General features: G+C 49.7%; 1 protein-coding gene across 1 annotated transcript in view; it reads left to right on the forward strand.

Moving 5' to 3' along the window:
* LOC139374561 (transmembrane anterior posterior transformation protein 1 homolog) overlaps positions 1–16,263 on the forward strand; it is a 27,809-nt gene extending 11,546 nt beyond the window's left edge. The window contains exons 9-15 of the mRNA XM_071115557.1: positions 3,823–3,932; positions 6,837–6,896; positions 7,014–7,082; positions 8,541–8,617; positions 14,684–14,847; positions 15,241–15,874; positions 15,933–16,263. Of these exons, the coding sequence (XP_070971658.1) occupies positions 3,823–3,932; positions 6,837–6,896; positions 7,014–7,082; positions 8,541–8,617; positions 14,684–14,847; positions 15,241–15,509 (749 nt within the window). The 3' untranslated portion in view covers positions 15,510–15,874; positions 15,933–16,263. The remainder of the gene's footprint in view (positions 1–3,822; positions 3,933–6,836; positions 6,897–7,013; positions 7,083–8,540; positions 8,618–14,683; positions 14,848–15,240; positions 15,875–15,932) is intronic.
* The last annotated feature ends 532 nt before the right edge of the window (positions 16,264–16,795 follow it).

The raw sequence follows: 16,795 nt of genomic DNA on the forward strand, positions 1-16,795 counted from the left end.
ACACCGTGGGGCCTAAAAGGTGTAACACCGTGGGGCCTAAAAGGTGTAACACCGTGGGGCCTAAAAGGTGTAACACTGTGGGGCCTAAAAGGTGTAACACTGTGGGGCCTAAAAGGTGTAACACTGTGGGGCCTAAAAGGTGTAACACTGTGGGGCCTAAAAGGTGTAACACTGTGGGGCCTAAAAGGTGTAACACTGTGGGGCCTAAAAGGTGTAACACTGTGGGGCCTAAAAGGTGTAACACTGTGGGGCCTAAAAGGTGTAACACTGTGGGGCCTAAAAGGTTTAACACTGTGGGGCCTAAAAGGTGTAACACCGTGGGGCCTAAAAGGTGTAACACTGTGGGGCCTAGAAGGTGACTGAAAATGGTGTGTTATGACGCAGGAACCCCTTCATTATTATCACTGGTATTGACAATGGAAGGCCGCTGCTCTCTGACCCCATGTATAACATCTCCTGCCGTTGTGCCCTTGAGCAAGGCACTTAAACCCCCCCAGAGTTAATACTGCACTGACAGGCTGCTGAATAAAACCCTCCGTATGGAGAGACACTCTGGTGTGTTGGAGTAGGACTGGGTTCTGGTGTGTTAGAGTAGGACTGGGTTCTGGTGTGTTAGAGTAGGACTGGTTCTGGTGTGTTGGAGTAGGACTGGGTTCTGGTGTTAGAGTAGGACTGGGTTCTGGTGTGTTAGAGTAGGACTGGGTTCTGGTGTGTTGGAGTAGGACTGGGTTCTGGTGTGTTGGAGTAGGACTGGGTTCTGGTGTTAGAGTAGGACTGGGTTCTGGTGTGTTGGGGCAGGACCGGGTTCTGGTGTGTTAGAGTAGGACTGGGTTCTGGTGTGTTGGAGTAGGACTGGGTTCTGGTGTGTTGGAGTAGGACTGGGTTCTGGTGTGTTAGAGCAGGACTGGGTTCTGGTGTGTTGGAGTAGGACTGGGTTCTGGTGTGTTAGAGCAGGACTGGGTTCTGGTGTGTTAGGGCAGGACTGGGTTCTGGTGTTAGAGTAGGACTGGGTTCTGGTGTGTTAGAGCAGGACTGGGTTCTGGTGTGTTGGAGTAGGACTGGGTTCTGGTGTGTTGGAGTAGGACTGGGTTCTGGTGTGTTAGAGTAGGACTGGGTTCTGGTGTGTTGGAGTAGGACTGGGTTCTGGTGTGTTGGAGTAGGACTGGGTTCTGGTGTGTTAGAGCAGGACTGGGTTCTGGTGTGTTGGAGTAGGACTGGGTTCTGGTGTGTTGGAGTAGGACTGGGTTCTGGTGTGTTAGAGTAGGACTGGGTTCTGGTGTGTTAGAGTAGGACTGGGTTCTGGTGTGTTAGAGTAGGACTGGGTTCTGGTGTGTTAGAGTAGGACTGGGTTCTGGTGTGTTAGAGCAGGACTGGGTTCTGGTGTGTTAGAGCAGGACTCGAGAAAAGACCTGCAAACCAGTATCTCTCCTGGAGGAGGGTGGTCTATTGGTAAGGCTAAAGGTGGCCAGGTGGCTAGCTGAGAGGGTGGTCTATTGGTAAGGCTAAAGGTGGGCCAGGTGGCCAGCTGAGAGAGTGATAAGGCTAAAGGTGGGCCAGGTGGCCAGCTGAGAGGGTGATCTATTGGTAAGGCTAAAGGTGGGCCAGGTGGCTAGCTGAGATGGTGGTAAGGCTAAATGTGGCCAGGTGGCTAGCTGAGTGGGTGGTCTATTGGTAAGGCTAAAGGTGGGCCAGGTGGCTAGCTGAGAGAGTGATAAGGCTAAAGGTGGGCCAGGTGGCCAGCTGAGAGGGTGATCTATTGGTAAGGCTAAAGGTGGGCCAGGTGGCTAGCTGAGATGGTGGTAAGGCTAAATGTGGCCAGGTGGCTAGCTGAGTGGGTGGTCTATTGGTAAGGCTAAAGGTGGGCCAGGTGGCCAGCTGAGAGGTTGATCTATTGGTAAGGCTAAAGGTGGCTAGCTGAGATGGTGGTAAGGCTAAAGGTGGCCAGCTGAGATGGTGGTAAGGCTTAAGGTGGCCAGGTGGCCAGCTGAGAGGGTGATAAGGCTAAAGGTGGGCCAGGTGGCCAGCTGAGAGAGTGATAAGGCTAAAGGTGGGCCAGGTGGCCAGCTGAGAGGGTGATCTATTGGTAAGGCTAAAGGTGGGCCAGGTGGCTAGCTGAGATGGTGGTAAGGCTAAATGTGGCCAGGTGGCTAGCTGAGTGGGTGGTCTATTGGTAAGGCTAAAGGTGGGCCAGGTGGCTAGCTGAGAGGTTGATCTATTGGTAAGGCTAAAGGTGGCTAGCTGAGATGGTGGTAAGGCTAAAGGTGGCCAGGTGGCCAGCTGAGATGGTGGTAAGGCTTAAGGTGGCCAGGTGGCCAGCTGAGAGGGTGATAAGGCTAAAGGTGGGCCAGGTGGCCGGCTGAGATGGTGGTCTATTGGTAAGGCTAAAGGTGGCCAGGTGGCTAGCTGAGACGGTGGTCTATTGGTAAGGCTAAAGGTGGGCCAGGTGGCTAGCTGAGAGGGTGAAAAGGCTAAAGGTGGGCCAGGTGGCCAGCTGAGATGGTGATAAGGCTAAAGGTGGCCAGGTGGCTAGCTGAGAGGGTGATAAGGCTAAAGGTGGCCAGGTGGCCAACTGAGATGGTGGTAAGGCTAAAGGTGGCCAGGTGGCTAGCTGAGAGGGTGGTCTATTGGTAAGGCTAAAGGTGGCCAGGTGGCCAGCTGAGAAAGACCTGCAAACCAGTATCTCCTGGAGGAGGGTTGACCACCCAGTATCTCTCCTGGGGGAGGGTGGTCTATTGGTAAGGCTAAAGGTGGCCAGGTGGCTAGCTGAGAGGGTGGTCTATTGGTAAGGCTAAAGGTGGCCAGGTGGCTAGCTGAGAGGGTGATAAGGCTAAAGGTGGGCCAGGTTCCAGCTGAGAGGGTGGTCTATTGGTAAGGCTAAAGGTGGGCCAGGTGGCTAGCTGAGAGGGTGATGTATTGGTAAGGCTAAAGGTGGCTAGCTGAGAGGGTGATAAGGCTAAAGGTGGGCCAGGTGGCCAGCTGAGAGGGTGGTCTATTGGTAAGGCTAAAGGTGGGCCAGGTGGCTAGCTGAGAGGGTGGTCTATTGGTAAGGCTAAAGGTGGGCCAGGTATCTAGCTGAGATGGTGATGTATTGGTAAGGCTAAAGGTGGGCCAGGTGGCTAGCTGAGATGGTGGTAAGGCTAAAGGTGGGCCAGGTGGCTAGCTGAGATGGTGATAAGGCTAAAGGTGGGCCAGGTGGCCAGCTGAGATGGTGATCTATTGGTAAGACTGAAACATTCAGTGTTCAGGGGATATTTTCACAGCATAGGCTTACATTGACCAGAGGAACGACAGGTTAGAGCACATCAGACTGTTTTACAACCGGATTACATTGACCAGAGGAACGACAGGTTAGAGCACATCAGACTGTTTTACAACCGGATTACATTGACCAGAGGAACGACAGGTTAGAGCACATCAGACTGTTTTACAACCGGATTACATTGACCAGAGGAACGACAGGTTAGAGCACATCAGACTGTTTTACAACCGGATTACATTGACCAGAGGAACGACAGGTTAGAGCACATCAGACTGTTTTACAACCGGATGATCAGCACTCGTCATAAACTGTGGACTCGTATCAACTGGGTGTCTGTATTGAAAATGTATCAATCGCTGATGTTATTGATTTAGTGATGTATTAATAATGTATTGATCATTTCCTGATCGGTTAATATGAATGATTAGTGATGTTTTGATAATGTACTGATGATTTCATTATTGATTAGTGATATTTTGATAATGTACTGATGATTTCATTATTGATTAGTGATGTTTTGATAATGTACTGATCGGTTAATATGATTTGATTTTTAATGACAGACCACCTGTGGGTGCTGTTTCCTGACGTCGTCATGGTGATAGCGTCTGAGGTTACCGTGGATGTCGTCAAGCACGCCTTCATCACCAAGTTTAACGACATCACTGCAGACGTAAGTGTCCCTCCCTCCCTCCCTCCGTCCTCTCCTGGGGGTGTGGTTTAGGGTTAGTATAATGACATCACCGCAGACGTAAGTGTCCCTCCCTCCCTCCCTCCGTCCTCTCCTGGGGGTGTGGTTTAGGGTTAGTATAATGACATCACCGCAGACGTAAGTGTCCCTCCCTCCCTCCCTCCCTCCGTCCTCTCCTGGGGGTGTGGTTTAGGGTTAGTATAATGACATCACCGCAGACGTAAGTGTCCCTCCCTCCCTCCGTCCTCTCCTGGGGGTGTGGTTTAGGGTTAGTATAATGACATCACCGCAGACGTATGTGTCTGTCCCTCCCTCCGTCCTCTCCTGGGGGTGTGGTTTAGGGTTAGTATAACGACATCACTGCAGACGTAAGTGTCCCTCCCTCCCTCCGTCCGTCCGTCCTCTCCTGGGGGTGTGGTTTAGGGTTAGTTTAACGACATCACTGCAGACGTAAGTGTCCGTCCCTCCCTCCCTCCCTCCGTCCTCTCCTGGGGGTGTGGTTTAGGGTTAGTTTAACGACATCACTGCAGACGTAAGTGTCCGTCCCTCCCTCCCTCCCTCCGTCCTCTCCTGGGGGTGTGGTTTAGGGTTAGTATAACGACATCACTGCAGACGTAAGTGTCCCTCCCTCCCTCCGTCCGTCCCTCCGTCCGTCCTCTCCTGGGGGTGTGGTTTAGGGTTAGTATAACGACATCACTGCAGACGTAAGTGTCCCTCCCTCCCTCCGTCCGTCCTCTCCTGGGGGTGTGTCTACAGGTGTCACGCCCTGACCTTAGAGAGCCTTTTATTCTCTAATTTGGTTAGGTCGGGGTGTGACTAGGGTGGTTACTCTAGTTTTTGTGTTGGCCTGGTATGGTTCCCAATCAGAGGCAGCTGTCTATCGTTGTCTCTGATTGGGGATCATATTTAGGCAGCCTTTTTCCCCACTGGGGGATCTTGTTTTTGTGTTGATGCCTGGTATGGTTCCCAATCAGAGGCAGCTGTCTATCGTTGTCTCTGATTGGGGATCATATTTAGGCAGCCTTTTTCCCCACTGGGGGATCTTGTTTTTGTGTTGATGCCTGGTATGGTTCCCAATCAGAGGCAGCTGTCTATCGTTGTCTCTGATTGGGGATCATATTTAGGCAGCCCTTTTCCCCACTGGGTTTTTGTGGGATCTTGTTTTTGTGTTGATGCCTGTGAGCTCTACAGAACGTCACGTTTCGTTGCTCTTTATTGTTTTTGTGAGTTTCATTTAATAAACATGTGGAACTCCTTTCACGCTGCGCCTTGGTCCGTTGATTCATTAGACGACCGTGACAACTGGGGAAAAATAAACATTCAGCCAGTTTAAAACAGGTCAATCTAACTATGTCATCAAGGGTGCCGATATATTAGAGCTCATCTGTTCACCACATCTGACTGTCATCAAGGGTGCCGATATATTAGAGCTCATCTGTTCACCACATCTATGTCATCCAGGGTGCCAATATATTAGAGCTCATCTGTTCACCACATCTGACTGTCATCAAGGGGTGCCAATATATTAGAGCTCATCTGTTTACCACATCTGACTGTCATCAAGGGTGCCAATATATTAGAGCTCATCTGTTTACCACATCTGACTGTCATCAAGGGTGCCGATATATTAGAGCTCATCTGTTCACCACATCTGACTGTCATCAAGGGTGCCGATATATTAGAGCTCATCTGTTCACCACATCTGACTGTCATCAAGGGTGCCGATATATTAGAGCTCATCTGTATACCACATCTGACTGTCATCCAGGGTGCCGATATATTAGAGCTCATCTGTTTACCACATCTGACTGTCATCAAGGGTGCCGATATATTAGAGCTCATCTGTTCACCACATCTGACTGTCATCCAGGGTGCCGATATATTAGAGCTCATCTGTATACCACATCTGACTGTCATCAAGGGTGCCGATATATTAGAGCTCATCTGTTCACCACATCTGACTGTCTTCAAGGGTGCCGATATATTAGAGCTCATCTGTTTACCACATCTGACTGTCATCAAGGGTGCCGATATATTAGAGCTCATCTGTTCACCACATCTGACTGTCATCAAGGGTGCCGATATATTAGAGCTCATCTGTTCACCACATCTATGTCATCCAGGGTGCCAATATATTAGAGCTCATCTGTTCACCACATCTGACTGTCATCAAGGGGTGCCAATATATTAGAGCTCATCTGTTTACCACATCTGACTGTCATCAAGGGTGCCAATATATTAGAGCTCATCTGTTTACCACATCTGACTGTCATCAAGGGTGCCGATATATTAGAGCTCATCTGTTCACCACATCTGACTGTCATCCAGGGTGCCGATATATTAGAGCTCATCTGTTTACCACATCTGACTGTCATCAAGGGTGCCGATATATTAGAGCTCATCTGTTCACCACATCTGACTGTCATCCAGGGTGCCGATATATTAGAGCTCATCTGTATACCACATCTGACTGTCATCAAGGGTGCCGATATATTAGAGCTCATCTGTTCACCACATCTGACTGTCTTCAAGGGTGCCGATATATTAGAGCTCATCTGTTTACCACATCTGACTGTCATCAAGGGTGCCGATATATTAGAGCTCATCTGTTCACCACATCTGACTGTCATCAAGGGTGCCGATATATTAGAGCTCATCTGTATACCACATCTGACTGTCATCAAGGGTGCCGATATATTAGAGCTCATCTGTTCACCACATCTGACTGTCATCAAGGGTGCCGATATATTAGAGCTCATCTGTATACCACATCTGACTGTCATCAAGGGTGCCGATATATTAGAGCTCATCTGTTCACCACATCTGACTGTCATCAAGGGTGCCGATATATTAGAGCTCATCTGTTTACCACATCTATGTCATCAGGTCTACGGGGAGTACCGCGCCAGCCTGGCGTTCGACCTCGTCAGCAGCAGACAGAAAAACGTGAGATTTAAACATGAATATTGATGATGATTATTGATGATTTAATATATTGTATTGATTTATTGATGAGTTGTTATTGACGGGTCATTATTCATATGGTGTGTGTTTGTTTACCAGGCCTATACAGACTACAGTGACTCAGTCTCCAGGAGAATGGGCTTCATTCCACTGCCTTTAGCTCTGCTGGTAAGAGACTGGCTGGGTCTGCAGGCCAGGGTTCAACTAGTATTACAGCTCTTTAAGGCTGGGTCTGCAGGCCTGGGTTCAACTAGTATTACAGCTCTTCAAGGCTGGGTCTGCAGGCCAGGGTTCAACTAGTATTACAGCTCTTTAAGGATGGGTCTGCAGGCTTGGGTTCAACTAGTATTACAGCTCTTTAAGGCTGGGTCTGCAGGCCAGGGTTCAACTAGTATTACAGCTCTTTAAGGCTGGGTCTGCAGGCCTGGGTTCAACTAGTATTACAGCTCTTTAAGGCTGGGTCTGCAGGCCAGGGTTCAACTAGTATTACAGCTCTTTAAGGCTCGGTCTGCAGGCTTGGGTTCAACTAGTATTACAGCTCTTTAAGGCTGGGTCTGCAGGCCTGGGTTCAACTAGTATTACAGCTCTTTAAGGCTGGGTCTGCAGGCCTGGGTTCAACTAGTATTACAGCTCTTTTAGGCTGGGTCTGCAGGCCTGGGTTCAACTAGTATTACAGCTCTTTAAGGCTGGGTCTGCAGACCTGGGTTCAACTAGTATTACAGCTCTTTAAGGCTGGGTCTACAGGCTTGGGTTCAACTAGTATTACAGCTCTTTAAGGCTCGGTCTGCAGGCTTGGGTTCAACTAGTATTACAGCTCTTTAAGGCTGGGTCTGCAGGCCTGGGTTCAACTAGTATTACAGCTCTTTAAGGCTGGGTCTGCAGGAAGGAGACAGGGTTATTATTGATTAGGCTGGTATTGAACCCAGGTCTGGGGGAGGAGACAGGGTTATTATTGATTTGGCTGGTATTGAACCCAGGTCTGGAGGGAGGAGACAGGGTTATTATTGATTTGGCTGGTATTGAACCCAGGTCTGGGGGAGGAGACAGGGTTATTATTGATTTGGCTGGTATTGATATTGAACCCAGGTCTGGGGGAGGAGACAGGGTTATTATTGATTTGGCTGGTATTGATATTGAACCCAGGTCTGAAGGGAGGAGACAGGGTTATTATTGATTTGGCTGGTATTGATCCCAGGTCTGGGGGAGGAGACAGGGTTATTATTGATTTGGCTTGTATTGATATTGAACCCAGGTCTGAAGGGAGGAGACAGGGTTATTATTGATTTGGCTGGTATTGATCCCAGGTCTGGGGGAGGAGACAGGGTTATTATTGATTGGGCTGATATTGATCCCAGGTCTGGGGGAGGAGACAGGGTTATTATTGATTTGGCTGATATTGATATTGAACCCAGGTCTGGAGGGAGGAGACAGGGTTATTATTGATTAGGCTGATATTGAACCCAGGTCTGGGGGAGGGACAGGGTTATTGATTTGGCTGATATTGAACCCAGGTCTGAAGGGAGGAGACAGGGTTATTATTGATTTGGCTGATATTGAACCCAGGTCTGAAGGGAGGAGACAGGGTTATTATTCACAGGGATATTGGTGTGTGTGTGTCTGTTTCAGTTGATCAGGGTGGTGACCAGCTCAGTGAAGATCCAGGGATCTCTCTCCTTCATGTGTGTTCTTCTCTTCTATCTGGGGTAAGATGTCTTCTCTTCTACCTGGGGTAAGATGTCTTCTCTTCTACCTGGGGTAAGACACTTTCTCTTCTACCTGGGGTAAGATGTCTTCTCTTCTACCTGGGGTAAGATGTCTTCTCTTCTACCTGGGGGTAAGACACCTTCTCTTCTACCTGGGGGTAAGACGCCTTCTCTTCTACCTGGGGGTAAGACACCTTCTCTTCTACCTGGGGTTAAGACACCTTCTCTTCTACCTGGGGGTAAGACACCTTCTCTTCTACCTGGGGTTAGGACACCTTCTCTTCTACCTGGGGTTAAGACGTCTTCTCTTCTACCTGGGGTTTAGATGTCTTCTCTTCTACCTGGGGGTAAGACACCTTCTCTTCTACCTGGGGTAAGATGTCTTCTCTTCTACCTGGGGTAAGATGTCTTCTCTTCTACCTGGGGGTAAGACGTCTTCTCTTCTACCTGGGGGTAAGACGTCTTCTCTTCTACCTGGGGGTAAGACACTTTCTCTTCTACCTGGGGGTAAGACACCTTCTCTTCTACCTGGGGGTAAGACGTCTTCTCTTCTACCTGGGGGTAAGACGCCTTCTTATCTACCTGGGGGTAAGACACCTTCTCTTCTACCTGGGGATAAGACACCTTCTCTTCTACCTGGGGGTAAGACACCTTCTCTTCTACCTGGGGTAAGATGTCTTCTCTTCTACCTGGGGTAAGATGTCTTCTCTTCTACCTGGGGGTAAGACGCCTTCTCTTCTACCTGGGGTTAAGACACCTTCTCTTCTACCTGGGGGTAAGACACCTTCTCTTCTACCTGGGGTTAGGACACCTTCTCTTCTACCTGGGGTTAAGACGTCTTCTCTTCTACCTGGGGTTTAGATGTCTTCTCTTCTACCTGGGGGTAAGACACCTTCTCTTCTACCTGGGGTTAAGATGTCTTCTCTTCTACCTGGGGGTAAGACGTCTTCTCTTCTACCTGGGGGTAAGACGTCTTCTCTTCTACCTGGGGGTAAGACACTTTCTCTTCTACCTGGGGGTAAGACACCTTCTCTTCTACCTAGGGTAAGACACATTCTCTTCTACCTGGGGTAAGATGTCTTCTCTTCTACCTGGGGTAAGACACCTTCTCTTCTACCTGGGAGTAAGACACCTTCTATTGTACCTGGGGGTAAGACGCCTTCTCTTCTACCTGGGGGTAAGACACCTTCTCTTCTACCTGGGGGTAAGACACCTTCTCTTCTACCTGGGGGTAAGACACCTTCTCTTCTACCTAGGGGTAAGATGTCTTCTCTTCTTCCTGGGGGTACGATGTCTTCTCTTCTACCTGGGGGTAAGATGTCTTCTCTTCTACCTCGGGGTAAGATGTCTTCTCTTGTACCTGGGGGTAAAATGCCATTTTAAAAGCCCCCCTAGTGGCCCCAGGGGCCTAAACGACCACTTCTGTCCAATATCGGATGGGCCTCACACACGTGAAGGAAGAGAGGTATTTCTCAACTCTACTGAGGAAATGAAACCTCTCTCTATCTGCTGTATGTCACTAAGATGAGGACAGTATGTCACTAAGATGAGGACAGTATGTCACTAAGACGAGGACAGTATGTCACTAAGATGAGGACAGTATGTCACTAAGATGAGGACAGTATGTCACTAAGACGAGGACAGTATGTCACTAAGACGAGGACAGTATGTCACTAAGATGAGGACAGTATGTCACTAAGATGAGGACAGTATGTCACTAAGATGAGGACAGTATGTCACTAAGACGAGGACAGTATGTCACTAAGATGAGGACAGTATGTCACTAAGATGAGGACAGTATGTCACTAAGATGAGGACAGTATGTCACTAAGATGAGGACAGTATGTCACTAAGATGAGGACAGTATGTCACTAAGATGAGGACAGTATGTCACTAAGATGAGGACAGTATGTCACTAAGATGAGGACAGTATGTCACTAAGATGAGGACAGTATGTCACTAAGACGAGGACAGTATGTCACTAAGACGAGGACAGTATGTCACTAAGACGAGGACAGTATGTCACTAAGACGAGGACAGTATGTCACTAAGATGAGGACAGTATGTCACTAAGATGAGGACGCCGTTTGAGGTGAAAATTAAATTAAAAATGAAATCTTGTATTTATCGTTGTCGAGAAAAATGGGTCAAGCTCTGGTCTGATGTGGTCTGTTGTCCAGCTCTGGTCTGATGGGGTCTGTTGTCCAGCTCTGGTCTGATGGGGTCTGTTGTCCAGCTCTGGTCTGATGGGGTCTGTTGTCCAGCTCTGGTCTGATGGGTCTGTTGTCCAGCTCTGGTCTGATGGGGTCTGTTGTCCAGCTCTGGTCTGATGGGGTCTGTTGTCCAGCTCTGGTCTGATGGGGTCTGTTGTCCAGCTCTGGTATGATGGGGTCTGTTGTCCAGCTCTGGTCTGATGGGGTCTGTTGTCCAGCTCTGGTATGATGGGGTCTGTTGTCCAGCTCTGGTCTGATGGGGTCTGTTGTCCAGCTCTGGTATGATGGGATCTGTTGTCCAGCTCTGGTCTGATGGGGTCTGTTGTCCAACTCTGGTCTGATGGGGTCTGTTGTCCAGCTCTGGTATGATGGGGTCTGTTGTCCAGCTCTGGTCTGATGGGGTTTGTTGTCCAGCTCTGGTCTGATGGGGTCTGTTGTCCAGCTCTGGTCTGATGGGGTCTGTTGTCCAGCTATGGTCTGATGGGGTCTGTTGTCCAGCTCTGGTATAATGGGGTCTGTTGTCCAGCTCTGGTCTGATGGGGTCTGTTGTCCAGCTCTGGTCTGATGGGGTCTGTTGTCCAGCTCTGGTCTGATGGGGTCTGTTGTCCAGCTCTGGTATAATGGGGTCTGTTGTCCAGCTCTGGTCTGATGGGGTCTGTTGTCCAGTTCTGGTATGATGGGGTCTGTTGTCCAGCTCTGGTCTGATGGGGTCTGTTGTCCAGCTCTCGTATGATGGGGTCTGTTGTCCAGCTCTGGTCTGATGGGGTCTGTTGTCCAGCTCTGGTCTGATGGGGTCTGTTGTCCAGCTCTGGTCTGATGGGGTCTGTTGTCCAGCTCTGGTATAATGGGGTCTGTTGTCCAGCTCTGGTCTGATGGGGTCTGTTGTCTAGTTCTGGTATGATGGGGTCTGTTGTCCAGCTCTGGTCTGATGGGGTCTGTTGTCCAGCTCTGGTATAATGGGGTCTGTTGTCCAGCTCTGGTCTGATGGGGTCTGTTGTCCAGCTCTGGTCTGATGGGGTCTGTTGTCCAGCTCTGGTCTGATGGGGTCTGTTGTCCAGCTCTGGTATAATGGGGTCTGTTGTCCAGCTCTGGTCTGATGGGGTCTGTTGTCCAGCTCTGGTCTGATGGGGTCTGTTGTCCAGCTCTGGTCTGATGGGGTCTGTTGTCCAGCTCTGGTATAATGGGGTCTGTTGTCCAGCTCTGGTCTGATGGGGTCTGTTGTCCAGCTCTGGTCTGATGGGGTCTGTTGTCCAGCTCGGGTCTGATGGGGTCTGTTGTCCAGCTCTGGTCTGATGGGGTCTGTTGTCCAGCTCTGGTATAATGGGGTCTGTTGTCCAGCTCTGGTCTGATGGGGTCTGTTGTCCAGCTCTGGTCTGATGGGGTCTGTTGTCCAGCTCTGGTATGATGGGGTCTGTTGTCCAGCTCTGGTATGATGTGGTCTGTTGTCCAGCTCTGGTCTGATGGGGTCTGTTGTCCAGCTCTGGTCTGATGTTGTCTGTTGTCCAGCTCTGGTCTGATGGGGTCTGTTGTCCAGCTCTGGTCTGATGGGGTCTTTTGTCTGTATCAACCAGCTCTGGTCTGATGGGGTCTGTTGTCCAGCTCTGGTCTGATGGGGTCTGTTGTCCAGCTCTGGTATGATGGGGTCTGTTGTCCAGCTCTGGTCTGATGGGGTCTGTTGTCCAGCTCTGGTCTGATGGGGTCTGTTGTCCAGCTCTGGTCTGATGGGGTCTGTTGTCCAGCTCTGGTATGATGGGGTCTGTTGTCCAGCTCTGGTCTGATGGGGTCTTTTGTCTGTATCAACCAGCTCTGGTATAATGGGGTCTGTTGTCCAGCTCTGGTCTGATGGGGTCTGTTGTCCAGCTCTGGTCTGATGGGGTCTGTTGTCCAGCTCTGGTATGATGTGGTCTGTTGTCCAGCTCTGGTCTGATGGGGTCTGTTGTCCAGCTCTTGTCTGATGGGGTCTGTTGTCCAGCTCTGGTATGATGTGGTCTGTTGTCCATGGGGTCTGTTGTCCAGCTCTGGTCTGATGGGGTCTGTTGTCCAGCTCTGGTCTGATGGGGTCTGTTGTCCAGCTCTGGTCTGATGGGGTCTGTTGTCCAGCTCTGGTCTGATGGGGTCTGTTGTCCAGCTCTGGTCTGATGGGGTCTTTTGTCTGTATCAACCAGCTCTGGTATAATGGGGTCTGTTGTCCAGCTCTGGTCTGATGGGGTCTGTTGTCCAGCTCTGGTCTGATGGGGTCTGTTGTCCAGCTCTGGTATGATGTGGTCTGTTGTCCAGCTCTGGTCTGATGGGGTCTGTTGTCCAGCTCTGGTATGATGTGGTCTGTTGTCCAGCTCTGGTCTGATGGGGTCTGTTGTCCAGCTCTGGTCTGATGGGGTCTGTTGTCCAGCTCTGGTATGATGGGGTCTGTTGTCCAGCTCTGGTATGATGGGGTCTGTTGTCCAGCTCTGGTCTGATGGGGTCTTTTGTCTGTATCAACCAGCTCTGGTATAATGGGGTCTGTTGTCCAGCTCTGGTCTGATGGGGTCTGTTGTCCAGCTCTGGTCTGATGGGGTCTGTTGTCCAGCTCTGGTATGATGGGGTCTGTTGTCCAGCTCTGGTATGATGGGGTCTGTTGTCCAGCTCTGGTCTGATGGGGTCTGTTGTCCAGCTCTGGTCTGATGGGGTCTGTTGTCCAGCTCTGGTCTGATGGGGTCTGTTGTCCAGCTATGGTATGATGTGGTCTGTTGTCCAGCTCTGGTATGATGGGGTCTGTTGTCCAGCTCTGGTATGATGTGGTCTGTTGTCCAGCTCTGGTCTGATGGGGTCTGTTGTCCAGCTCTGGTCTGATGGGGTCTGTTGTCCAGCTCTGGTATGATGGGGTCTGTTGTCCAGCTCTGGTCTGATGGGGTCTGTTGTCCAGCTCTGGTCTGATGGGGTCTGTTGTCCAGCTCTGGTATGATGTGGTCTGTTGTCCAGCTCTGGTCTGATGGGGTCTGTTGTCCAGCTCTGGTCTGATGGGGTCTGTTGTCCAGCTCTGGTATGATGTGGTCTGTTGTCCAGCTCTGGTCTGATGGGGTCTGTTGTCCAGCTCTGGTCTGATGGGGTCTGTTGTCCAGCTCTGGTCTGATGGGGTCTGTTGTCCAGCTCTGGTCTGATGGGGTCTGTTGTCCAGCTCTGGTCTGATGTGGTCTGTTGTCCAGCTCTGGTCTGATGGGGTCTGTTGTCCAGCTCTGGTCTGATGGGGTCTGTTGTCCAGCTCTGGTATGATGTGGTCTGTTGTCCAGCTCTGGTCTGATGGGGTCTGTTGTCCAGCTATGGTATGATGTGGTCTGTTGTCCAGCTCTGGTCTGATGGGGTCTGTTGTCCAGCTATGGTATGATGTGGTCTGTTGTCCAGCTCTGGTCTGATGGGGTCTGTTGTCCAGCTCTGGTCTGATGGGGTCTGTTGTCCAGCTCTGGTCTGATGGGGTCTGTTGTCCAGCTCTGGTCTGATGGGGTCTGTTGTCCAGCTCTGGTCTGATGGGGTCTGTTGTCCAGCTCTGGTCTGATGGGGTCTGTTGTCCAGCTATGGTATGATGTGGTCTGTTGTCCAGCTCTGGTCTGATGGGGTCTGTTGTCCAGCTCTGGTATGATGGGGTCTGTTGTCCAGCTCTGGTCTGATGGGGTCTGTTGTCCAGCTCTGGTCTGATGGGGTCTGTTGTCCAGCTCTGGTCTGATGGGGTCTGTTGTCCAGCTCTGGTATGGTGGGGTCTTTTGCCCACTTACTACCCCAAAGGGTATCTTTAACCCTGTGTGTGTTTGTGTTTGTGTGTGTGTGTGTGTGTGTGTGTGTGTGTGTGTGTGTGTGTGTGTGTGTGTGTGTGTGTGTGTAGGATGATCTCTCTGAAGGTACTGAACAGTATCGTGTTGCTGGGAACGTCCTGTGTGTTCGTCAAAGAAGCCAATATGGAGGAGAAGCTGTTCCAGTCTCCCCCCTCTGCTGCCTCCAGCCGCTCCAACTCTAGAGCACACAGACCCACACACACCACCCCCCCAGGTAACACACCACCCCTCCAGGTAACACACACCACCCCCCCCAGGTAACACACACACCACCCCTCCAGGTAACATACACACCACCCCCCAGGTAACACACACACCACCCCTCCAGGTAACACACACCACCCCTCCAGGTAACACACACCACCCCTCCAGGTAACATACCACCCCTCCAGGTAACACACACACCACCCCTCCAGGTAACACCCCCCCCCCAGGTAACACACACCACCCCCTCTTCCCCCCTACTCCTCCCCCATCCTCCTCTTCTCTCCTCCCTGCTGATTGTTCTAGTCTCTCTTCCTGACATAAATATCATTGTTGTTCAGAACCGTTTAAATAAAGAAAAATAGAATCTCCATGGTAACGGTTGCTAACCCCACCCCACAAGGTGAGCCAATCGTAGAAGAGGGGGTCGTGTCTTCAGCGTCAGTCACTTGTCAGCCAACCAACCACCAGCAAGAGAGTCCCGCCTCCACTCTGCCAACCAGCCAATCAGACGATCACTTCCTGACCACGCCCGACGGCGAGGACGGCGACAAGGACATCTCCGCGGCAACGGGAGAGGAAGGAGAGGGGCTTCAACATAGAAACCCCGCCCCCAAGAAAGACCTATTGGAGATCGACCGCTTCACTATCTGTGGAAACCGCATCGACTGACACACACACACACACACACACACACACAATTGACTGGCTGATACCATGGCAACAAGAGACTGGCCAGGGGTTAAGAGGTCGTGCACTCAGATGGACTCGCAAGACTGAACTCTGGGTATTTTATTTATTAACAACGCGGCTGTTATGTCAGCTGTCGTAGTGAGGTCGTAACACTACGTGAAGCTCCTTAAGGATCCTTACAGCTGGACTATGAAGCGTTCAGAAGACACTCTGATGATGATGATGATGATGATGATGATGGTGTTTAACACAAACTGACCGGTTGGTTTTTCCTCTAAAGATGTTTTGTCAATTTGTTTAAAAAAATATATATAAAGACAAAAATGTCATTTTAACATTTAACCATTTAACCATTAAAATTTGATTTGATTTGATTTGATTTTGATTTGATTTGATTTGAACCATTAATCTGCTCCAGGAGAGTGATGACAACGAACCCCACACACACAGACTCTCTCACCATCTGGTTGGTTCCCCCCCCACAGACTCTCTCACCATCCTGTGTAACTGAACTGTGTTGAATGCCTCTTTAAGACTCACACTACGTGACATCACACTTCCTGGAGGAAGTTCACACCCCTTGACTCTATTCCACATGCTGTTGTTGTTACCGTCTGAATTTATAATGACTATATGTTGGGTCCCTGGCTGACACACAACACCCCATAATGTCAAAGTGGAATTATGTTTGTCTACATTTTTAACAAGTTCATTAAAAAAGGAAAAGCTGAAATGTCTTGAGTCAATAAGTATTCAACCCCTTTGTTGTTGTGGCCGTAATAAGTTCAGGAGTAAAACTGTGTTTTAATGACATCTCTGTACCCCACACATACAATTATCTGTAACGTCCCTCAGTCGAGCAGTGAATTTCAAACACAGATTCAACCACAAAGACCAGGGAGGTTTTCCAATGCCTCGCAAAGAAGGTATACTATACTATATCACCTATTGGTAAAACAGTTTCCAATGCCTCGCAACGAAGGTATACTATACTATATCACCTACTGGTAAAACAAAAAGCAGACGTTGAATATCCCTTTGGATGGTGAAGTTATTAATGACCCTTTGGATGGTGAAGTTATTAATTACCCTTTGGATGGTGAAGTTATTAATTACCCTTTGGATGGTGAAGTTATTAATAATCCCTTTGGATGGTGAAGTTATTAATAATCCCTTTGGATGGTGAAGTTATTAATTACCCTTTGGATGGTGAAGTTATTAATTACCCTTTGGATGGTGAAGTTATTAATTACCCTTTAGATGGT

The sequence above is a fragment of the Oncorhynchus clarkii genome, chromosome 19 (genome assembly GCF_045791955.1).
Source record: "Oncorhynchus clarkii lewisi isolate Uvic-CL-2024 chromosome 19, UVic_Ocla_1.0, whole genome shotgun sequence".
Taxonomy (NCBI): Eukaryota; Metazoa; Chordata; class Actinopteri; order Salmoniformes; family Salmonidae; genus Oncorhynchus; species Oncorhynchus clarkii.